Genomic DNA, 18,672 nt, shown 5'->3' on the forward strand with positions numbered 1-18,672 from the left:
CAGCATCTGCAGTATTTTGCTTTCACCTTAAATCTGTGGTTCTAGTAAGTAGGTAGGCAGGTATAGTCCCCAAGGGATTGTAGACATCTCTAATAGAGAGAGACAATTGGTTATATAGGTTGAGAGTCAACACTCTGTATCAAGCATTGGGTTTAAGAGTACTGGCATACAAATTTATGGATTTTTCACACCAAGAACATGTTATGGTGCAACATTAATTGTCCCATAATAAACACACAGACAAAATACCTGGGGGATATATACCACTCTGAGTAAATGCCACACAATTTATTGGTTTGGATTTGTAAGACACTTAATCACAGGTCTTTCTTAAACTGTGTTTTATGTTTTGAACTACAGGCCGTTATGTATTTTCTTTAAACCGTTATTGTTTTTCTTTCTTGATGTTAGGGTTTTGTGCAAAAAGTTCCAAAATGATTGAATGTAGTCCCATGCAGTATATAAAAGCAAAAAAAAACTGCGGATGCTGGAAATCCAAAACAAAAACAAAGATACCTGGAAAAACTCAGCAGGTCTGGCAGCATCTGCATCTGTGTTCTGTTGAAGAGTCATACGGACTCGAAACGTTGACTGTGCTCCTCTCCGCAGATGCTGTCAGACCTGCTGAGTTTTTCCAGGTATTTTTGCTTTTGTTTCTCATGCAATATATATCCAGTGTAGCAGGGTTGATATAGCAACCAAAAGCCTAAAATTATTTGAAAACCTAAGGCATCTTTCAGGCTTTCTTTCTGACATATTAAAATGAAATTAAAAGCTAACCAGGGTATTTTGTGACATTGCGAAAAGGAAGAAAATGTTTTCTCCAGTGCAATGAATAATCTCTTCCATTTGATGCTGAGGTTTTATAGTCTACCATTCATATCCTTTCACTCTCTAATGGCAACAGCATAGATTGCACCCTCGCCCCATCCTGGACCTGAACGGTGAAGCCTGTATCTCCCTGGGTCGGGGGACAGGTGGAGGGAATAGCATTAGTGAAGATGGAGTTTCTTTAAGAGAGTCTGAAAGAAGGGAGGAACTGCAGGAAAACAGTGAGAACGAGAGAGAGAGAGAGAGATAACAAGGAAAAGTGTGAAAGACCAGAGTAAGGCAGGTAAACAATTAGACAGTGGGGGACAAATGGAGAGTCAGGTACCAATCTAGAAAGCTATATTAGAAGGAGATTAAAAGTATCAAAACAGCTGAAAAAGGGCTCAACAAAACGGATAGCTCAAAAACAACCGTGAACATGGATCAATGTGTGCAAAGAGGTAGAGACACTGAAATTGAAATGATAAAGAACTTTGCATTGGCATAGGCTTGTCATAATTTAATCTGAAGGGAACTGTCTGAGGGTAAAATGTCCTAAGGGAGTCATGAATGATTGGAGGTGCAATGGAATATTCACATTAAAATAATTTGTAACAGAAGTCAGCAAAAAAAAGTCTTATGATTGCAGTAGTGTGAAAATAACAACCACTAGTGACACATTCATAGCTATGTTTTCACTATTGGGTATTTTGGGGCATTCCATTGCGGAACTGAACCTCTGGAAAAACCCCTCTGTGCAAAGAGAAGCCTTCTTTAAATGGGTTTCGTTGGCATTATGCCCCTTTCTGTCAGCTGATTACTTGTTTACTCTGCCAGTTTTGCAAACATCTGTGGAGCCGGATTCTTAATGGAGCGGCCGTTCATTCTGGTGACTCAATATTAGTCTCAACCGTTTAAGTGACAAAGCCTGTGCTTTTTTTACTCATGTGTCTCATAGTTTTCTTATCACTCAGAGGAAGGAATGCAGCTGTGCTCGAAGGACTTGAAATGTACTTTCCCCTTCAACTGGGCTGACCAGTGATTATCCTGCACACTTGGCGGAATCTTAATACCTTCATCATTACATCTCGGAAGTCGGCTGAATTTCTGAGCTTCCAGCATTAAACTCATTATCAGTATTATTAAGAGGCTCGTGACTCCAGATAACAATGGCAGCTTTCTGAGTTATTCATCGAACTTGACCTAAATTATTGTTTGCTCGTAAACCGTGATTTACCAGTCTGTCTGGTAAGGGTGATTACTGTGTGGAAGCGGTGGATTGCTAGGATAGACATTCTCTGCTTGGGTCTTGTTTATTAAAACACTTTAACCTTCAGTGCTTCTGCATTTTAGGATTGGGACTTTGGTTTTCGATCCCCATGTCTACTTTGCCAAGAGAAACTCGAAGACCCCGGTGGTGGACCCATGGAAATATGGCTCTATGGATCTGCCATTGGGTTAAGGCTACTTTTTCCAGCAAATTGAAGGCAGATCCTGCACTAGGGCCGCTAATATACGTTGGATCTCAACAGGCTTCCCGAGGGCACCACCTGTCACCCAATGTTTAAGGGTGAGAGCACGAGCATGGAGGCTGCATTCCCCAAACAAAAGCCTGGTGTATTTGCTCATTCAAAGGCACTCATAGCCACCCCCTCCCCCATTACTCACTTGTGTCTGGGATCCACCTATGATCCTAGGCCTTGGGTGGGGGTGCTGTACCAGCAGCTGCCACCACCTCCCAGGTGGCACTGCCATTCAATAGAGCTGCCGGCTTCTGATTGGTCAGTAGCTCTTGGGGTTGGGGGTGGGGAGCTTCCGCCCCCGGGTCCTTGATTCCAGGGCAGGCTCGCTGCTGGCCTGTCAAGTGCCTGAGTGGCACTTAATTTGCCACCCTGCTCCCAACTGGTGGAAAGGATGATAATCGGCTAAAGATGTAACTGAGGAAATTTTAATTTCACATTATAGGGCAGTATTTAATAGAGGCAATGGAGGTCCTGCACAATTAAAATGCAGCATTGCACTTAGTCACGTTTCCACTGTCACCCAGGTTGCTGCCATTTTAGGTGGGGGGGTCCTTCAAATTGGTGGCCTAAATGCCTGCATGAAAGGAATGGCTGCCTTATTAGCCCATGCATCTTGATGATACTATGATGTTCCTAGGACCCCTGGGACATGCTGTGCTGCTCCACATGTTAATACTTGATGATGAGTGATCTAACCAGAGATTCTTAAGCGACCAGTACAGGCTGCTAAAAAGAAAAGCACAAGTGCATTTAAGGGGAGGTTAGATAAGCACATGAGGGAGAAGGGACTACAGGGGTTATGCTGATAGAGTTTGCTGAGGAAGGATGTGAAGAATGAAACCAGAAAGTGCTGGGAATTCACAGTAGATCAGGCAGGATCTGTGGAGAGGAAAATAGAATTAATGTTTTGGGTCTGTGACCTTCCATCAGAATGATCACAGGATGTATGGAGGCTCGAGCGGAGCATAAATGCCGTATGGACTCCTTAGGCCGGGTAGCCTGTTTCTGTTCACGTAAGTATGTGTAAAATTTGCCAAAAGGTTTTAAAATGATCTTTGAGTGGGCACACGGAAACAGGGGCAAACTGGGCTCCACAGTAGGGGATTTCCCACTCACATCAACCCAGTGAACTGCTTCGAAACGCATGAACAACTCGTCGGTAAAAGGCTAGTGAGGCTCCATCACAAAAAAATCTTTTTGGATTTCTGACAGCTACGGGTCTCTCTCTGCCCACCTTCATCCCAAACTGGAAACAGTCACCACCAAGCTAAGTTTATACCCCCTTCTTCAAAACTGGGTGCAAGGAAGACTGTGTACTGAGGGGAAATGTGATTCCAGGTCAACGCAAATTCTTTTAGCTAAAAGCAAAATACTGCGGATGCTCCGAAGAAGAGTCATACGGACTCGAAACGGAAACGCTCTTTCTCTCTCCACAGAATGCTGCCAGGCCAGCTGAGCTTTTCCAGCATTTTCTATTTAAATTCTTTTCGTGAAAATAAACACAAAAATATACAAATGAAAAATGGTCACACAGCTTATCCAATCTACCTTAGAATTTTAGCTGTTGTTCCTGTAGAGAGCTTCCTATCTGTAGGATTCCATTTTATTCAGGTTAGACACTCATTCCTCTTGTGGGGGATTCAGAGCAATGAGACCTTCCAACCTTCAAGTTGGAACTAAGCTGGTGAAAATTGAGTGCGGTACTTCATACAAACGGTTCAGTGAACGTGGAATGCGTTGTTACAGACTTATTCGCTTATGGGATGTGAGCATCGCTGGCAATGCCTGTTTTATTGCCCAATCCTGATTGCCCTCGTGAAGGCGGTGGTGGGGAGCTGCCTTCTTGAATCGCTGCAGCCCATGTGGTGTAGGTACATCCACAGTGCTGTTAGGGAGGGAGTTCCAGGATTTTGACCCAGTGACAGTGAAGGAACGGGGATATATTTCCAAGTTAGGATGGTGGGGGTGAGCTTGCAGCTGGTGGGGTTCCCCATGTGCCTGCTGCACTTGTCCTTGTAGGTGGTAGAGGTCACAGGTTTTCATATGTTCTCGGATGCATATATAATTGGGACATTTAAAAGAGAAAATTTGTTGATGCTGCACCAATTTTACAGATGTAGAATGTATGCCTAGATGTCTAATATGGCAGGTGCATGTTTGCACATATTCTTCATGTACGTGTGTCACCCACCCTATTAGTAGAGAGTCCAACAGGCTCCATGCCTAAAGCATGAGTTCGGCCCCCTATTCATGTGTCCAAAGGGCCTACATGCTTGTTTGACGCCACTTCCTGAGGCTGCATGGGCTGTCTTGGACACAGCTGGCACTGGGCCTCCTGCTTTCAGCCTAACTATGTTTACTTGTGGCCAAAAGGAGGTAGCCATGGAAATAGTGGATACATCGGTTGTCAACTTCCAAAATTCTGTAGATCACCAGACTGATTCCTGGGATGGCAGGATTGTCGCATGAGGAGATATTGGGTCGACTAGGCCTGTATACACTGGGGTTTAGAAGAATGAGAGGAGATCTCATTGAAACGTATAAAATTCTGACAGGGCTGGACAGATTGGATGCAGGGATAATGTTTCCTCTGGCTGGGGCGGGAGGGCGGTTCTAGAACAAGGGGGTCACAGTCTCAGGATACGGGGTAGACTATTTAGGACTGAGATGAGGAGAATCTTCTGCACTCATAGGGTGGTGAACCTGTGGAATTCTCTACCACAGAAGGCTGTGGAGGCCAAGTCACTGAATATATTTAAGAAGGAAACAGATAGATTTCTAGACTCTAAAGGAGTCTAGGGGTAGGGGGAGAGACGGGAGCATGGCGTTGAGATAGAGGATCAACCATGAGTGGATCAGGCTCGAAGGGCTGAATGACCTACCCCTGGGCCTATTTTCTATGTTTCAATTTTCTAACATCAAAGTTAACACTGGACGCTGCTAGTAAAAACGGCCTTACTTTTTATTCCCCCCTTGCAGGACTTACCAGGGAGGCAGCTTACCCAATTTTGCCCTCTTGGAATGGGAGAGCTGCATCTGGACAAATTAGCAATCACAGCTTGCCAATCTGCTGCTGAGATCTAAGGCCCAATTTCAGGTGAGCCTTAGGCCTCTGTCTACAGGTCTATTCTGAGATAAATTTCCACCTTGGATACTTACCTGGGAAGTAAACGCTTCAAAGGAGAATGAGGATAAGAAACTGGGATCAGACGAGTTTGAGCTGCCATGGCTAACAGAATATAGGAACTTGGGCTTAGGTGTAGGAGGAGGCCATTTAACCCTTCAAGCCTGCTCGATCATTCGATAAGATCATGACTGATCTGATTGTGGTATTAACTCTACTTTCTTGTCTGCCCCCCCCTCATAACCCTTGACTCCCTTGTCAATCCAAATACTAATGACCCTTTAAGAGAAAAGAATTCTTCAATGGCTATGGGCCAAGTGCTGGTAAATGGGATTAGGTAGGTAGGTCAGGTGTTTCTCACGTGTCGGTGCAGACTCGATGGGCCGAAGGGTTTCTTCTGCACTGTGTGATTCTGTGGTTCAACTCCATCTTAAAAGGGAGACATGAATTGACTGGAAGTCCACAGTTAGATTTAAGTTCTAGCCATCCTCTCACGCAAACCACCAAAAAAACAACAGGTATCCTGTGTCTGTAAATAACTCTCAGGAATCTTGAGAGAGATTATAGGAACACCTGAAATTGGGCTTTGGGTCTCAGCAGCAGATTGCCAAGCTGTGGTTGTTAATTTGTTGGCTGGATGTAAAATTACTTTAGGGAGGTTTTCTGATATAAAAAGGGAAATGACTCATGAACACAGTGCACTGATATATCCCAGCATGCAGGAAGTGGATTGACTTTCAATGCATGTATCATAACTCAGGAGCTGGGCCACTAAATGGAGGTGCCAAATTGAAAAGAGTCTGCCTTCTCACAGGGAGGGAAGTTATCCAGTTTCCCAGGCACCCTGCATGGTTTGTGGATAGTTCTTAGCCTGCACAGAAGAGTTGGAAATCGATCGACTCTGAGAGAGGCCACATTTTTCTCTGAACAATCATTGCAAATTTTACTATAGTTCACCAGTCTTGATTTGCAATTGGCATCAAACAGGTTTAATAAAGACTCCATAACAAGCCCGAGGTGCTGCAAACAGTCTCCATCAAATTTACACTTTAAGCTCCTGCCTGAGGACTCACCCTATTGGTGGAATGTACCTGAGGGCTGTGTGCAGATCCAAAGCCAATTCATTTATTAATGTAGTTGTGGTATGGACAGGATGTCGTTAAATTGGGAAACCATAATGTGATAACCCATGTGCTGGGAAAAGACCATATTTTCTTTTATGCAAAAACCCTTTAAGACCAAAGTGGGCTGGGAAATATTCTGATAGGGGCTAAGTGATTTCCTGACTGTAGCATCATTAGGTTCCAAGAAATGCCCATGAGACCTGAGATTGCTATGGGAATGAACAGCTAAGAAGCAAGACCTAAATAGAAAGATAATTACAGTAGGGTTGGGTCAGCCTGTGTTTTCTGTTTGGCAATTCAGAACACACTGAGAATTTGTATAATGAGGAAACAAGCAACTTTCTCTCCAAATGGAACAGCTTTCTGTTGGCAGTTTCAGAACAGAACCTAGTGTTGAAGCAGGTCTCTCAGAATAGAGCAGAGACTGTGTTACTGTGTGTATTAAGAAGTTGGAAAGGACAGAACATTGAAAACGGGAAGGGTAAGGGACTCTGAATTAGACAAGACCCATTGCTGCACTTTCAATGTTGCCAGAGCACACCGGAGAGTTTATGGGGAACAGAGAACATAAGATCAGAAGGCCATAAGATATAGGAGCAGAAGTAGGCCATTTGACCCATTAAGTCTGCTCCGCCATTCAATGAGATCATGGCTGATCTGATAATCCTCAACTCCACTTTCTTGCCTTTTCCCCATAACCCTTGATTCCCTTACTGATTAAAAATCTGTCAACCTCAGCCTTGAATATTCTAAATGACCCAGCCTCTACAGCCCTCTGTGGTAACGAATTCCATAGATTGACTACCCCCTGAGAGAAGAAATTCCTCTTTATCTCTGTTTTAAATGGGTGACCCCTTACTCTGAGATTATGCCCTCTGGTCCTAAACTCTCCCACAAGGGGAAACAACCTCTCAGCATCTACCTTGTCAAGCTCCCTAAGAATCTTATATGTTTCAATATGGTCGCCTCTCATTCTTCTAAACTCCAATAAGTATAGGCCCAACTGACTCAACCTCACTGCATAAGAAAATCCCTCCATACCTGGGATCAACCTAGTGAACCTTCTCTGGGCTGCCTCCAATGCCAATATATCTTTCTTTAGATAAGGGGACCAAAACTGTTCACAGTATTCTAGGTGTGGTCTAACTAGTGCCTTGTATAGTTTTAGCAAGACTTCCCTATTTTTATACTCCATTCCCTTTGAAATAAAGGCCAACATTCCATTTGCCTTTTCTATTACCTGCTGAACTTGTATGCTGGCTTTTTGGGATTCATCCACGAGGACCCCCAAATCCCTCTGTGCTGCAGCTTTCTTCAGTCTTTCTCCATTTAAATAATATTCAGCTCCTTTATCCTTCCCGCCAAAGTGCATAACCTCACACTTTCCCACATTATATTCCATCTGCCACGTTTTTTCCCACTCACTTAACCTGTCCGTATCCCTCTGTAGACTCTCTGTGTCATCCTCACCATGTGCCTTCCCACCTATTTTTGTGTCATCCGCAAACTTGGCGATAGTACATTCACTTCCCTCATCCAAGTCATTAATGTATAAATCATTGTGGCCCCAGCACTGGTCCCTGTGGCTCTCCATTAGTTACAGGTTGCCATCCTGAAAAGGCAGAGAACAGTGTCTCTGGGGATTCTGTGCCATCAAGGCTGTTGTGGCCTGAGTGGTGAGAGAGGGTTCATAGATGTGCACCTTGTCGGGGACTTTAGATGAAATACGGCTGCTGGTGAATGCTACTCCAGGGCAAAAATGATTGGATGAGAAGTGAGAAATCCTGTATAGCGGAGGTTGTGTGGGAAGTAATACAAGTGCTTGTATTGTAAGCCTTTATTAGGGTAGTTTAAAGCTAATTCACCTAACTTCCATTGAATTATCTCAACATAGCTAGAAACAACCATCTTAAGTTCAGCTTGTGACCTGGAGGACATCTCAGAATGGACTTTTGTATTTCTGTGGGTCAGCGAAACTGTACTCTTAATATTTAACATATTTAGTTGTGGAATCAATGTAGAGATATGTGTACCTATAACGGTGATAACATATTGGCCCATAAATTCCTCGGGGTGGCAATCAGCGTCGGATTGCCGCTGCGAGTTCATTTACCTACGCTAAATTTCTTCCATGCCTGTCTCGCCTGAGCTTCTGACTCAGGCAGGCAAGATCCAGGCAGCACATCTGTCTCCGAAGTCCAGCGATGCAGCCCAGCACCATTGAATTGAAGGAGGATACATCCCCTTTTTTATGGCACTAGTTGTCGTAAGGCAGGTAAGTTTAAAGGTCCAACTGAAATTGACAGGCCAAGGAGAAGGTAAGTGCATAGGGGTTTGGGGGGGCAGGGGTGTTTGGGTGGTCAGGTGGGATGGGGGGAGTGTTTTAGACATTGGGAATGGGTGGTGGTGTCAGGCATTTGGTGGGGCGGGGGCTGGGGGATTGGACATCAGGAGGGGTTTGGGGGGTCGAATATTCAGGCTGGTTGGTGGGTGGGGGAGTTGGAATTTCGGGAGGTGAGGGGGGTCGGACATGCGGTGGGTGGGGGACTGAGGCGTCAGACATCGTGGGGATGGGAGCATGGTCAGATCTCAGGGATGGGGGGTCTGGTTGGGTCAGGGGGTAAGAGTTGGCCCCCCCTGCGGTGGGCAAGGGTGGCCGGGTGATGAGTCCTGTGCGGGTGGGGGGAATCCCATGGTGGGGTCAGGGGGTGAGGAATATCATGGGGGGGTGGGGGGGGTGGTGGCGGGATGGTGGTTAGTCAGGGGTGTTGGGGGAGTCCAATGGGAGGATCGGCCTGGCTCTTTACAATTGTTACCCAGAAGTTAGAACAGGTTTTAATTCTTCTAACTTTTTCTGGGTAACTATTGGTGTAACCCTGTCAGAACCACCCCAAGTTTGCATTTTAAATCGCATTTTTGGATGGTTCCCAGTGCAGGGCAATTGCCCAGAGGAAATGTGCACTTCTGGGCAATTGCTGTGCAAACCCTTACCTGTGAAGTTCCAAGAGGGATTCCCCAGCGCATCTGTTGGGTACCACCCCAATCCAATGCTGGGGAGCTCGGAAGTTACAGCCCATTAATTCGCATTCCAGATGAAACAGATTAATTGAAAGCAACGTGCCTTGGCAACAAGAGCTGAGCTGACACTAAGCATTCACACTTCTATAAGTATTATTTTACCTTTTTAATTTCTACTCTCAAGATAGAATAGTTCCTTAAAAACCTATCTACTCTTAATGGATTAATCTCACATTATATCCATTGTAACAAGCTAACAAGGTCAGAAAGCTATTTTTGCGATAACACTCAGAAAAGAAGTCATTTTGTGTTCTGTACTTTATATTCACTCACATGTATTAATTAAGGGTTATTACATAATTTGGAACCAGCCAGAAACAGAAGATTGAACAAACAGTCTATCTCAATTAAGTTGTAATTGAAAAAATAGTAATTATTGTACTATTCTACTAAATTAAGTAAACTTTAAATCCAGCCTTAACATACTACTTGATTAATGATTATTTAGACATTTGGTAGTACAGATTTTGAGTATAGCTGAAAAAAGAGACATTTCAAAGCTTTTCATCTTGCACTCATCAGGACACTTCACAAGAATACCAATATATAAGGGGAAAACAATTTATACTGTATGAGAAGAGAGTGCTGATTGGTTGGCAAGAGGACTCTGATTGGTGGAGGCATTGCCATGGAGAATGCACCAATGATGGTGAATGACAGCTAACTGCCAGGCCTTGTTTGAAATTTAAACAAAGCAACTTGACCCTGATTGGTCAAGGCCTTGCCCTGAGAAATGACTCAGCAAATAGCTGTCACTTATTTTGTTTAGCTGAAACAGTGTATATACATGTTTTTTTTCTGTCTGCAAAGAACAGGGCCCTGTGTATTAATATATGTAGCTTCCAGTACACACAAATGCACCACATTGTGAGCCTGACTGACAATCTTAAATTGGTGGTCAGTGTAATTTTACGTAATTATCAGCATAGCAACACGAGTGGTATTTGTAACAACACGAGTGGTATTCACCACTAACAGGATGCTGCCGTCAAGCCAAAAAGACATTCTGCCTATCACACAAATGAGTAATGTGGTATATGAATTTCAGTGCCAGTGTGATGCTCGGTATGTAGGCCGTATGTCCCAGAGACTGGTGGATCATATCAAACAGCAAGTCCCAGCCACTGTTCACAATGGGCAAGGTACAGACTGTACCCAACCAGCCCATGCTTGCAAAATAGAGTCACAGAGTCATAGAGGTCTACAGTACAGAAAAAGGCCCTTCGGCCCATCAACTCTGTGCCAGTCAAAAAAGCACCTAACTATTCTAATCCCATTTTCCAGCACTAAGCCCATAGCCTTGTATGCCATGGCATCGCAAATGCACATGCAAATACTTCTTAAATGTTATGAGGGTTTCTGCCTCTACCACCCTTTCAGTCAGTGAGTTCCAGATTCCCAACACCCTCTGGATGAAAAAATTATTCCTCACATCCTCTCTAAACCTCCTGCCCCTTACCTTAAATCTATGCCCCCTGGTTATTGATCCCTCCACCAAGGGGAAAAGTTCCTTCCTGTCTACCCTATCTATGCCCCTCATCATTTTATACACCTCAATCATGTCCCCCCCTCAATCTCCTCTGCTCCAGGGAAAATAACCCCAGTCTATCCAATCTCTCCTCATAACTAAAACTCTCCAGCCCAGGCAACATCCTGGTAAATCTCCTCTGCACTCGCTCTAGTGCAATCACATCCTTCCTATAACGCGGATTCCAGAACTGCACGCAATACTCTAGCTGTGGCCTAACCAGCGTTTTATACAGTTCCAGCATAACCTCCCTGCTCTTATATTCTATGCCTCGGCTAATAAAAGCAAGTATCCCATATGCCTTCTTAATCACCTTATCTACCTGTCACGCTACCTTAAGGGACTGATGGATATGCACACCAAGGTCCCTCTGACTCTTGGTACTTCCCAGGGTCCTACCATTCATCATGTATTGCCATGCTTTGTTTGTCCTGCCCAAGTGCATCACCTCACACTTATCCGGATTAAATTCCATTTGCCACTGATCATCCCATCTGACCAGCCCGTCTATATCCTCCTGTAATCTAAGGCTATCCCCGTCACTATTTACCACCCCACCAATTTTTGTGTCATCCGCGAACTTACTGATCAACTCTCCTACATTCAAATCTAAAAATCATTTATATATGCCATAAACAACAAGGGACCCAACACTGATCTCTGAGGAACCCCACTGGACACAGGCATCCAGTCACAAAAACACCCCTCGATCACCACCCTCTGCTTCCTGCCACTCAGCCAATTCTGGATCCAATTTGCCAAATTTCCTTGGATCCCATGGGCTCTTACCTTCGTTATTAGTCTCCCATGCAGGACCTTATCAAAAGTCTTGCTGAAGTCCAAGAAGACTACGTCAAATGCATTGCCCTCATCTACACATCTGGTCACCTCTTCGAAAAATTCATCAAATTGGTCAGACATGACCTCCCCTTAACAAAACCATGCTGACTGTCCTTGATTAATTCCTGCCTCTCCAAGTGTAGATTAATTCTGTCCCTCAGAATTACTTCCAATAGTTTCCCCACCACTGAGGTTAGACTGACTAGCCTGTAGTTTCCTGGTTTATCCCTTCCTCCCTTCTTGGATAACGGTCCCACATTGGCTATCCTCCAGTCCTCTGGAACCTCTCCTGTGGTCAGAGAGGTATTGGAAATTATTGCCAGCACCCCTGCTATCTCTTCCCTTGCCTCACTCAACAGCCTGGGATACATTTCATCTGGGCCTGGAGATTTATCTACTTTTAAGCCTGCCAGACCACTTAGAACCTCCTCCTTTTCTATGCTAATTTCTTTAATTATGTCACAGTCCTTCTGCCTGATTTCCATATCCACATCGTCCCTCTCACTTGTGAACACCAACACAAGGTATACACTCAGAACCCTACCTATGTCTTCCGGCTCCACACACAAATTACCACTATGGTTCTTAATGGGCCCTACTCTTTCCCTAGTTATCCTCTTACTCTTAATGTACTTGCAAAATAACTTTGGATTTTCCTTTATTTTACCTGCCAATGTTTTCTCATGCCCCCTTTTTGCTCTCCTAATTTCCTTTTTAAGTTCCCCCCTACACATTCCATACTCCTCTAGGTCTTCCACTGTTTTGAGCCCTCGGTGTCTGCCATAAGCCTCCCCTTTTCTCTTTATCCAATCCTGTATATCCCTCGACATCCAGGGTTCCCTGGATTTGTTGGTCCCACCCTTTATCTTTACTGGAATATGTTGGACCTGTACTCTCCCTATTTCCTTCTTGAATGAGTCCCACTGCTCTGATGCAGATTTACCTAAAAGTAGCTGCTCCCAGTCCACTCTGGCCAAATCATAACTGATCTTATTAAAATCGGCCTTCCCCCAATTTAGAACTCTGATTTCGGGCCCATCCTTGTCCTTTTCTATAACAACCTTGAATCTAACGGAGTTATGATCACTATCTGCAAAATGCTCCTCCACTGATACCTCTACCACTTGCCCGGCTTCATTCCCTAAAATTAAGTCCAGGACTGCCCCGTCTCTTGTAGGACCTTCTACGTATTGGCTTAAAAAGTTCTCCTGGATGCATTTTAAGAATTCCGCTCCCTCTAAACCTATCACACTATGACTAACCCAATTAATGTTGTGGAAGTCGAAATCCCCCACTATTACTATCCTATTATTTTTATACTTCACTGAAATTTGGCTGCATATCTGCTCTTCTATTTCTCTCTGACTGTTTGGGGGCCTACAGTACACTCCCAGCAATGTGATTACTCCCTTTTTGTTTTTAAGTTCTACCCATATGGTTTCATTTGAGGAGCCTTCTAAGATGTCATCCCTCCTTACTGCTGTAATTGATTCCTTTGTCAATATTGCGATACCCCCTCCTCTTTTACCTCTTCCCTGTCTCACCTGAAGACCCTATATCCTGGAATATTGAGCTGCCAATCCTGCCCCTCTCTCAGCCATGTCTCTGTGACAGCAATGACATCATACTTCCATGTGTTAATTTGTGCCCTCAACTCATCTGCCTTATTCATCAGATTCCTTGCATTAAAATAAATACCATCCAACCTTGCCAAACTCCCTTGTGCCTTAACTGGCCTATAATTTCTATGCCTTCCAGACTCACTTGCTCTCACTTCTAATTTTAGCTGTGCATCTCCCCCTGCTGAACCTCCTCTCTGGATCCCACCTCCCTGCCAAGTTAGTTTAAACCCTCCCCAACAGCATTAGCAAACCTCCCCGCAAGGATGTTGGTCCCATTCTGGTTCAGGTGCAACCCATCTGCCTTGTGCAGGTCCCACTGCTCCCAGAAATGGTCCCAATGTCCCAGAAATCTAAAGCCCTTCCTCCTGCACCATCTCTCCAGCCGCGCATTCATCTGAACTAACCTCCTATTTCCAAACTCACTAGCGCGTGGCACCAAAAGTAATCCAGAGATTATTAGTTTTGAGGTCCTGTTTTTTAATCTGCTTCCTAGCTCCCTAAATTCTGCTTGCAGGACCTCATCCCTCTTTCTACCTATGTCGTTGGTACCAATAAGCACCACGATCTCTGTCTGTTTTCCCTCCCCCTTTAGAATACCCTGCAACCGTCCTTGGAACAGAGCTCGAAACACAAGGCAGGATCTTCCGGTCAGCAAGTGGGAGAAGCGGCCTGCTCGCCGATGCGTAAAATGACGTGAGATGTTGTTGGGTAGAACTCCCGACATCACCCTGCGTCATTTCCATTTTCAGGTCGGCGGGGTCGCAGCCGGGTCAGCTGTGCGCCCGCCGACCTGTCAACGGCCTAGTGAGGCTATTGAAAAAGTCATTAACATCATTAATGGACCTGCCCGTTCAACCTTAAGGTTGGCGGGCAGGCCGGGAGCCCTGGCGGGCTTCAGAGAAAGCATCAAACCTCGTCCACAGGCGGGATGAGGTTTCATGAGGGTTTTTAAATATTTAATAAAGGTTTGAGTTAAAGTGATGGGCATGTCCCAACTCATGTGACAGTGTCACATGAGAGGACATGTCAGGGAAATCTTGCTATCGTTTGTTTAACAATTTTTAATTTGGAGCCGATCTCCCTGAGGCAGCGCTTAGCCTCAGGGAGATCAGTGCGCTCTTTCACACGCATGCGCGAAAGAGCGTACTCTCGGCTGAGGAATCCACCCCCGCCCACATAGCGCTTCCTGGCGGATGTCACGCTAGGCGGGCCTTAATTGGTCCGCCTACGTAAAATGGTGGCGTGCCCCCGATTGGGGGCGCTGATTGGAGGCGTGCCTGCCCGCGTCTGCTCCTGCACTTCCCCCCCCAAAAGTGGGGGGTGGTGGAATTTTTCCCACAGTGTCCAACATTAGATGTGATCTTGTGGTTGGACAACATTTGCTAAATAATCCTTAGTGTGCTAAAAATTACGCTAACAACCAATTTAAGATTGTCAGTCGGGCTCTCTGTGTCCTGATGAGTGCAAGATGAAAAACTTTGACATGTCTCCTTTTTCAGCAATAGTCAAATTCTGTACTATCGAACGTCTAAATAATAATTAATCATGTAGTTATGTTAAGGATGGATTTAAAGCTTGTAGTACTAAAATGCTGCCATAAGATTCTGCTGTGGATGAGCAGCAAATCAGATATTTTGTGCTAAACTCTGCAAAAAACCTTGGATAAAATGGACAATAGACAATCATGCAAAGTGAGATAACAAAAAAAGAACTGCATAAGAAACATTGTCCCTTTGAAAGGACATTGTACATAGGTTGCCAAACTCCAATTAAAACAAACCAATAATTAAATTAACCAATTGTGAAATTGCACAGACATGGTCTGAGCTGAGGTACTGATAATTTAGGAGATAAAGGTAAAGGCTTTGAATGACATCTTTGTTTGCTAGTCATGCATTAGATGCTCCCGAGGCAGAATTTGAAAGAATTGCTACCAACGAAGGGACTGGAGGACAAGTTTACTCTCCAACCACCTGATCACTCATTTGAAGCTGTAAAGTCTGGTTGTGTACTTTTACCTTTTTAAAATAAACTTTCTCTTTTAATTTGCTATTTGAGAGTCCATCTTGTCTTACTGTTATGTCTTGTTCGAACCAAAACAGTTATTGGGTCATTTTGAAGTCAAATAATTGCATAATTAACTAAGATAAATTAAAATGCTTTCTGTATTAAAAAAACCGAGGGAAGAATTTTGCCCTTGGTGGGGGGGGGTGGTCAGCGGGGGTGGGCAGGGGCAGTCGGGAAGCCCACTGCCGCCTGGGATTGGCACACGACTGCGATTTCACACTGGCGGGCCAATTAAGGCCCCGCCCAGCGTGAAAGGCGAGCGGCAGGGCTGAGCGCTGCCTGTGCGGGGGTGGGGGTGGGGGGAGGGGGAGGGGGGAGGGTTGGAGGGGGGGAGGAGGGCAAGCGAGCTGAGCGCGAACTTCGCACATGCGCGCGAGTGAGCGCTTCAGAATCTCCCTGAAGCACGGAGCTGCCTGAGGGAGATGAAGAGACATGGAAAATAAATAATTTAAAAAATTAAAATGGAATGAAACACGAGCAGGGACACGTTACGAATGAAAAATTAAAAGTTTTCATTTTTATTTTTATTTGTTTTTGGAAACCTCATTCCCGCCCGTGGATGTGGTTTCCAAAAAAAATGCAAAGGTCGCCTGGCCTTTTCGCCTGCCCGTCCACCGTTAGGTTGGACGGGCAGTGAAAATTTAAATTTAATTGATTACTTAATAGTCTTAACAGGCCTTTTAATTGTCGGCGGGCGCACTGCCGACTCTGGCACGCGCCCGTCGACCGAACTATCGCGCGACTGCGCGTTGACGTCAGCGCGCTCAGCATTTCATGCTCGAGCGGACTGGAAGCGTGCCCGCTCGCAGAGTGAAAATTTCTGCCCCTACGCTATGTGAGGCATCACTTTGTTGTCTCAACTACTTGAAGTGACATTTACCTGTTTATTTGAAATATCCTTCACCTGTTAATTAATGTTTGAATTGTGTTGCTTTTAGATATTTTGTTGCAGTAAAAGCTTTAAAAAAGTGAAGTCAGGTCCTGCGTTTTTCTTTCTTTTGGGGTCATGGGGATTCCTTTCTTTCTCAAAAGCTATTGTAACAATAATAAATAATAAAAAAAGGGGGACCAGGAAGTAAGCACATGATCCTTCAGTGAATCAAAATGGAATTTCAAGGCCGATGGGGGGAAGACCATTCCGGAGCTGAAAGCCATCGTGAGATTTCAGAAATTTGGCCTAATAATGAAAACCACAATCATAACATTTAGGATGAAATTAATAAACAATGAAATCTCATTGTTGCTTCAGGACATGATCTTAAATGTCACAGCTGCCCTCAAAAAATTATCATGAATTAAGTGATCAATCACTTACCGTTTTGTTCAAGAAAATACTTCACATTCATTAGCATTCGCCCTTGAGGCTTTAAATCCAGCTGTTTTTAGAACAGAAATAGAAGAAAGAACAGGAGAAAAACAAGATGATTAAAGGACTAAAATATTAGGAGATTTTCACATATTTCTGCAGATTTTAGAATATCAGAGGGCTGTGTGTGGGAGGAAGGGAAGAGAGAACAAAGATGCTTTCTTAGCTATGAAAGCACCTAAATATCCTTTAACTGTCTTCCCTGCAAACAGATATTCTGGTCTGAAAGCAAAGGAATAGTTGTCTTTTAATGATTTAAAGGAGCCAGTCTATCTAACGCTGTCACCTGTATGTAGGCTTAGAAATAGACATGTGCAATTTGTGGAACAGTGATGTCATACCATTAAAAAGCTCCAAAGCAAGTAAAAGCTTGAAAAGCTGAAATGCCAACATGTGCACTGCATTAGAATACATTCAGCTGCAGCAGCTAATGAGAATGCACATAATGAACTTATGTAACGAACAAGATATTCTGTGTGTTTTTTTCCCAGTGTAAACTTCCAGATACTAATTTGAGGAATCAGTAATTTAACAAGGAGGAAGTGACAGGAGCATTAACGCGCCCCCCACCTCCCTCCCCCACAAACCCCCACCCCTCCACACACACGCACACGATTTTAGGGCCGTCATTAAATATTTAGCCTTGGCTTCTCTCTACACTTATCTCCAGGGTTTCGATCCGCCTGTAAGCTAGGGGTGTCAATGAATTCCAGCACAGGCATAGTGGCTGAATGGCCTTGTCCTGCACTGTCACTGAATATGAGTGAATGAGTCCTGCAAATTTCAGTGCCAACCTCCACCTACCTCATGTTTAACAATTGGCAGGGGCTTTCGTCAGTGTGCATTTCCCAGTTTCTTTTTAACATTCACCTTTATCTCCTGTTTCTCCTCATACACCGAGCATCGTGCAAACTGCAATCTGTGGCATGGGATTCTCCGTGACCTGAGTCAATGCCCTGGGATCAGGCTGCATGCAATGGATTTCTTTGTCCGGTTTTTCTTTTGTACCCTGCATCTTGAGATTGATTTTCCATTCCAGTATTACTGCTCTGTCTGGCCAGAATCAAACTGACTCATTTCTAGCAGTACCAGACTGCACCAACTGACAAGCAGATCCAGGATTGAAAATTCACATCAAGCTGCTCAACAGCACCCGTGCCACCAAAGCACCCCAGCCATGGCCCACTCTGACTGAAAACCATCATTCTGGCCACAATCAAACATCCCCTTCCCCTATAGTGGGCAGACTCGGCTGTTAGTTAGTCTTAAGACTCTGACCGAATGCCGAATGGCGTTCCTGTATGGGTGTTCAGAATTACTCCGGATTTCACAGGGGTCCTGACGAATTTAAGGGCACAACACAGCCTGATTTTAATTTTTCACACCGGTTTCCCGGCCGCAGTCAGGGTGATTGACGGGTGGGACGGTGGGCACCCTGTGCAGCGGAGGTGAGTTGGCACTGTGAAGCAGGGGAAGGGAGTGCGACATTGAGGCCCTGACTGAGGAGGGGAGGGAGTAGGGCAGGTGGTAGATTAAATTATAACAGATCTGAACTCCTGATTTAAATGAACATTTTTAGGGCTCTAGTTT

The 18,672-nt window shown here is 44.6% G+C and overlaps 1 protein-coding gene across 1 annotated transcript in view; it reads right to left on the reverse strand.

The window, feature by feature from the left end:
• The window catches only part of prkcq (protein kinase C, theta), a 115,974-nt gene that overhangs the window by 68,270 nt on the left and 29,032 nt on the right, over positions 1–18,672 (reverse strand). Inside the window, exon 3 of the mRNA XM_078552966.1 lies at positions 17,032–17,092. Coding sequence (XP_078409092.1) covers positions 17,032–17,092 — 61 coding nt within the window. The remainder of the gene's footprint in view (positions 1–17,031; positions 17,093–18,672) is intronic.

Source organism: Cetorhinus maximus, chromosome 12 (genome assembly GCF_964194155.1).
Source record: "Cetorhinus maximus chromosome 12, sCetMax3.hap1.1, whole genome shotgun sequence".
NCBI classification, from domain to species: domain Eukaryota; kingdom Metazoa; phylum Chordata; class Chondrichthyes; order Lamniformes; family Cetorhinidae; genus Cetorhinus; species Cetorhinus maximus.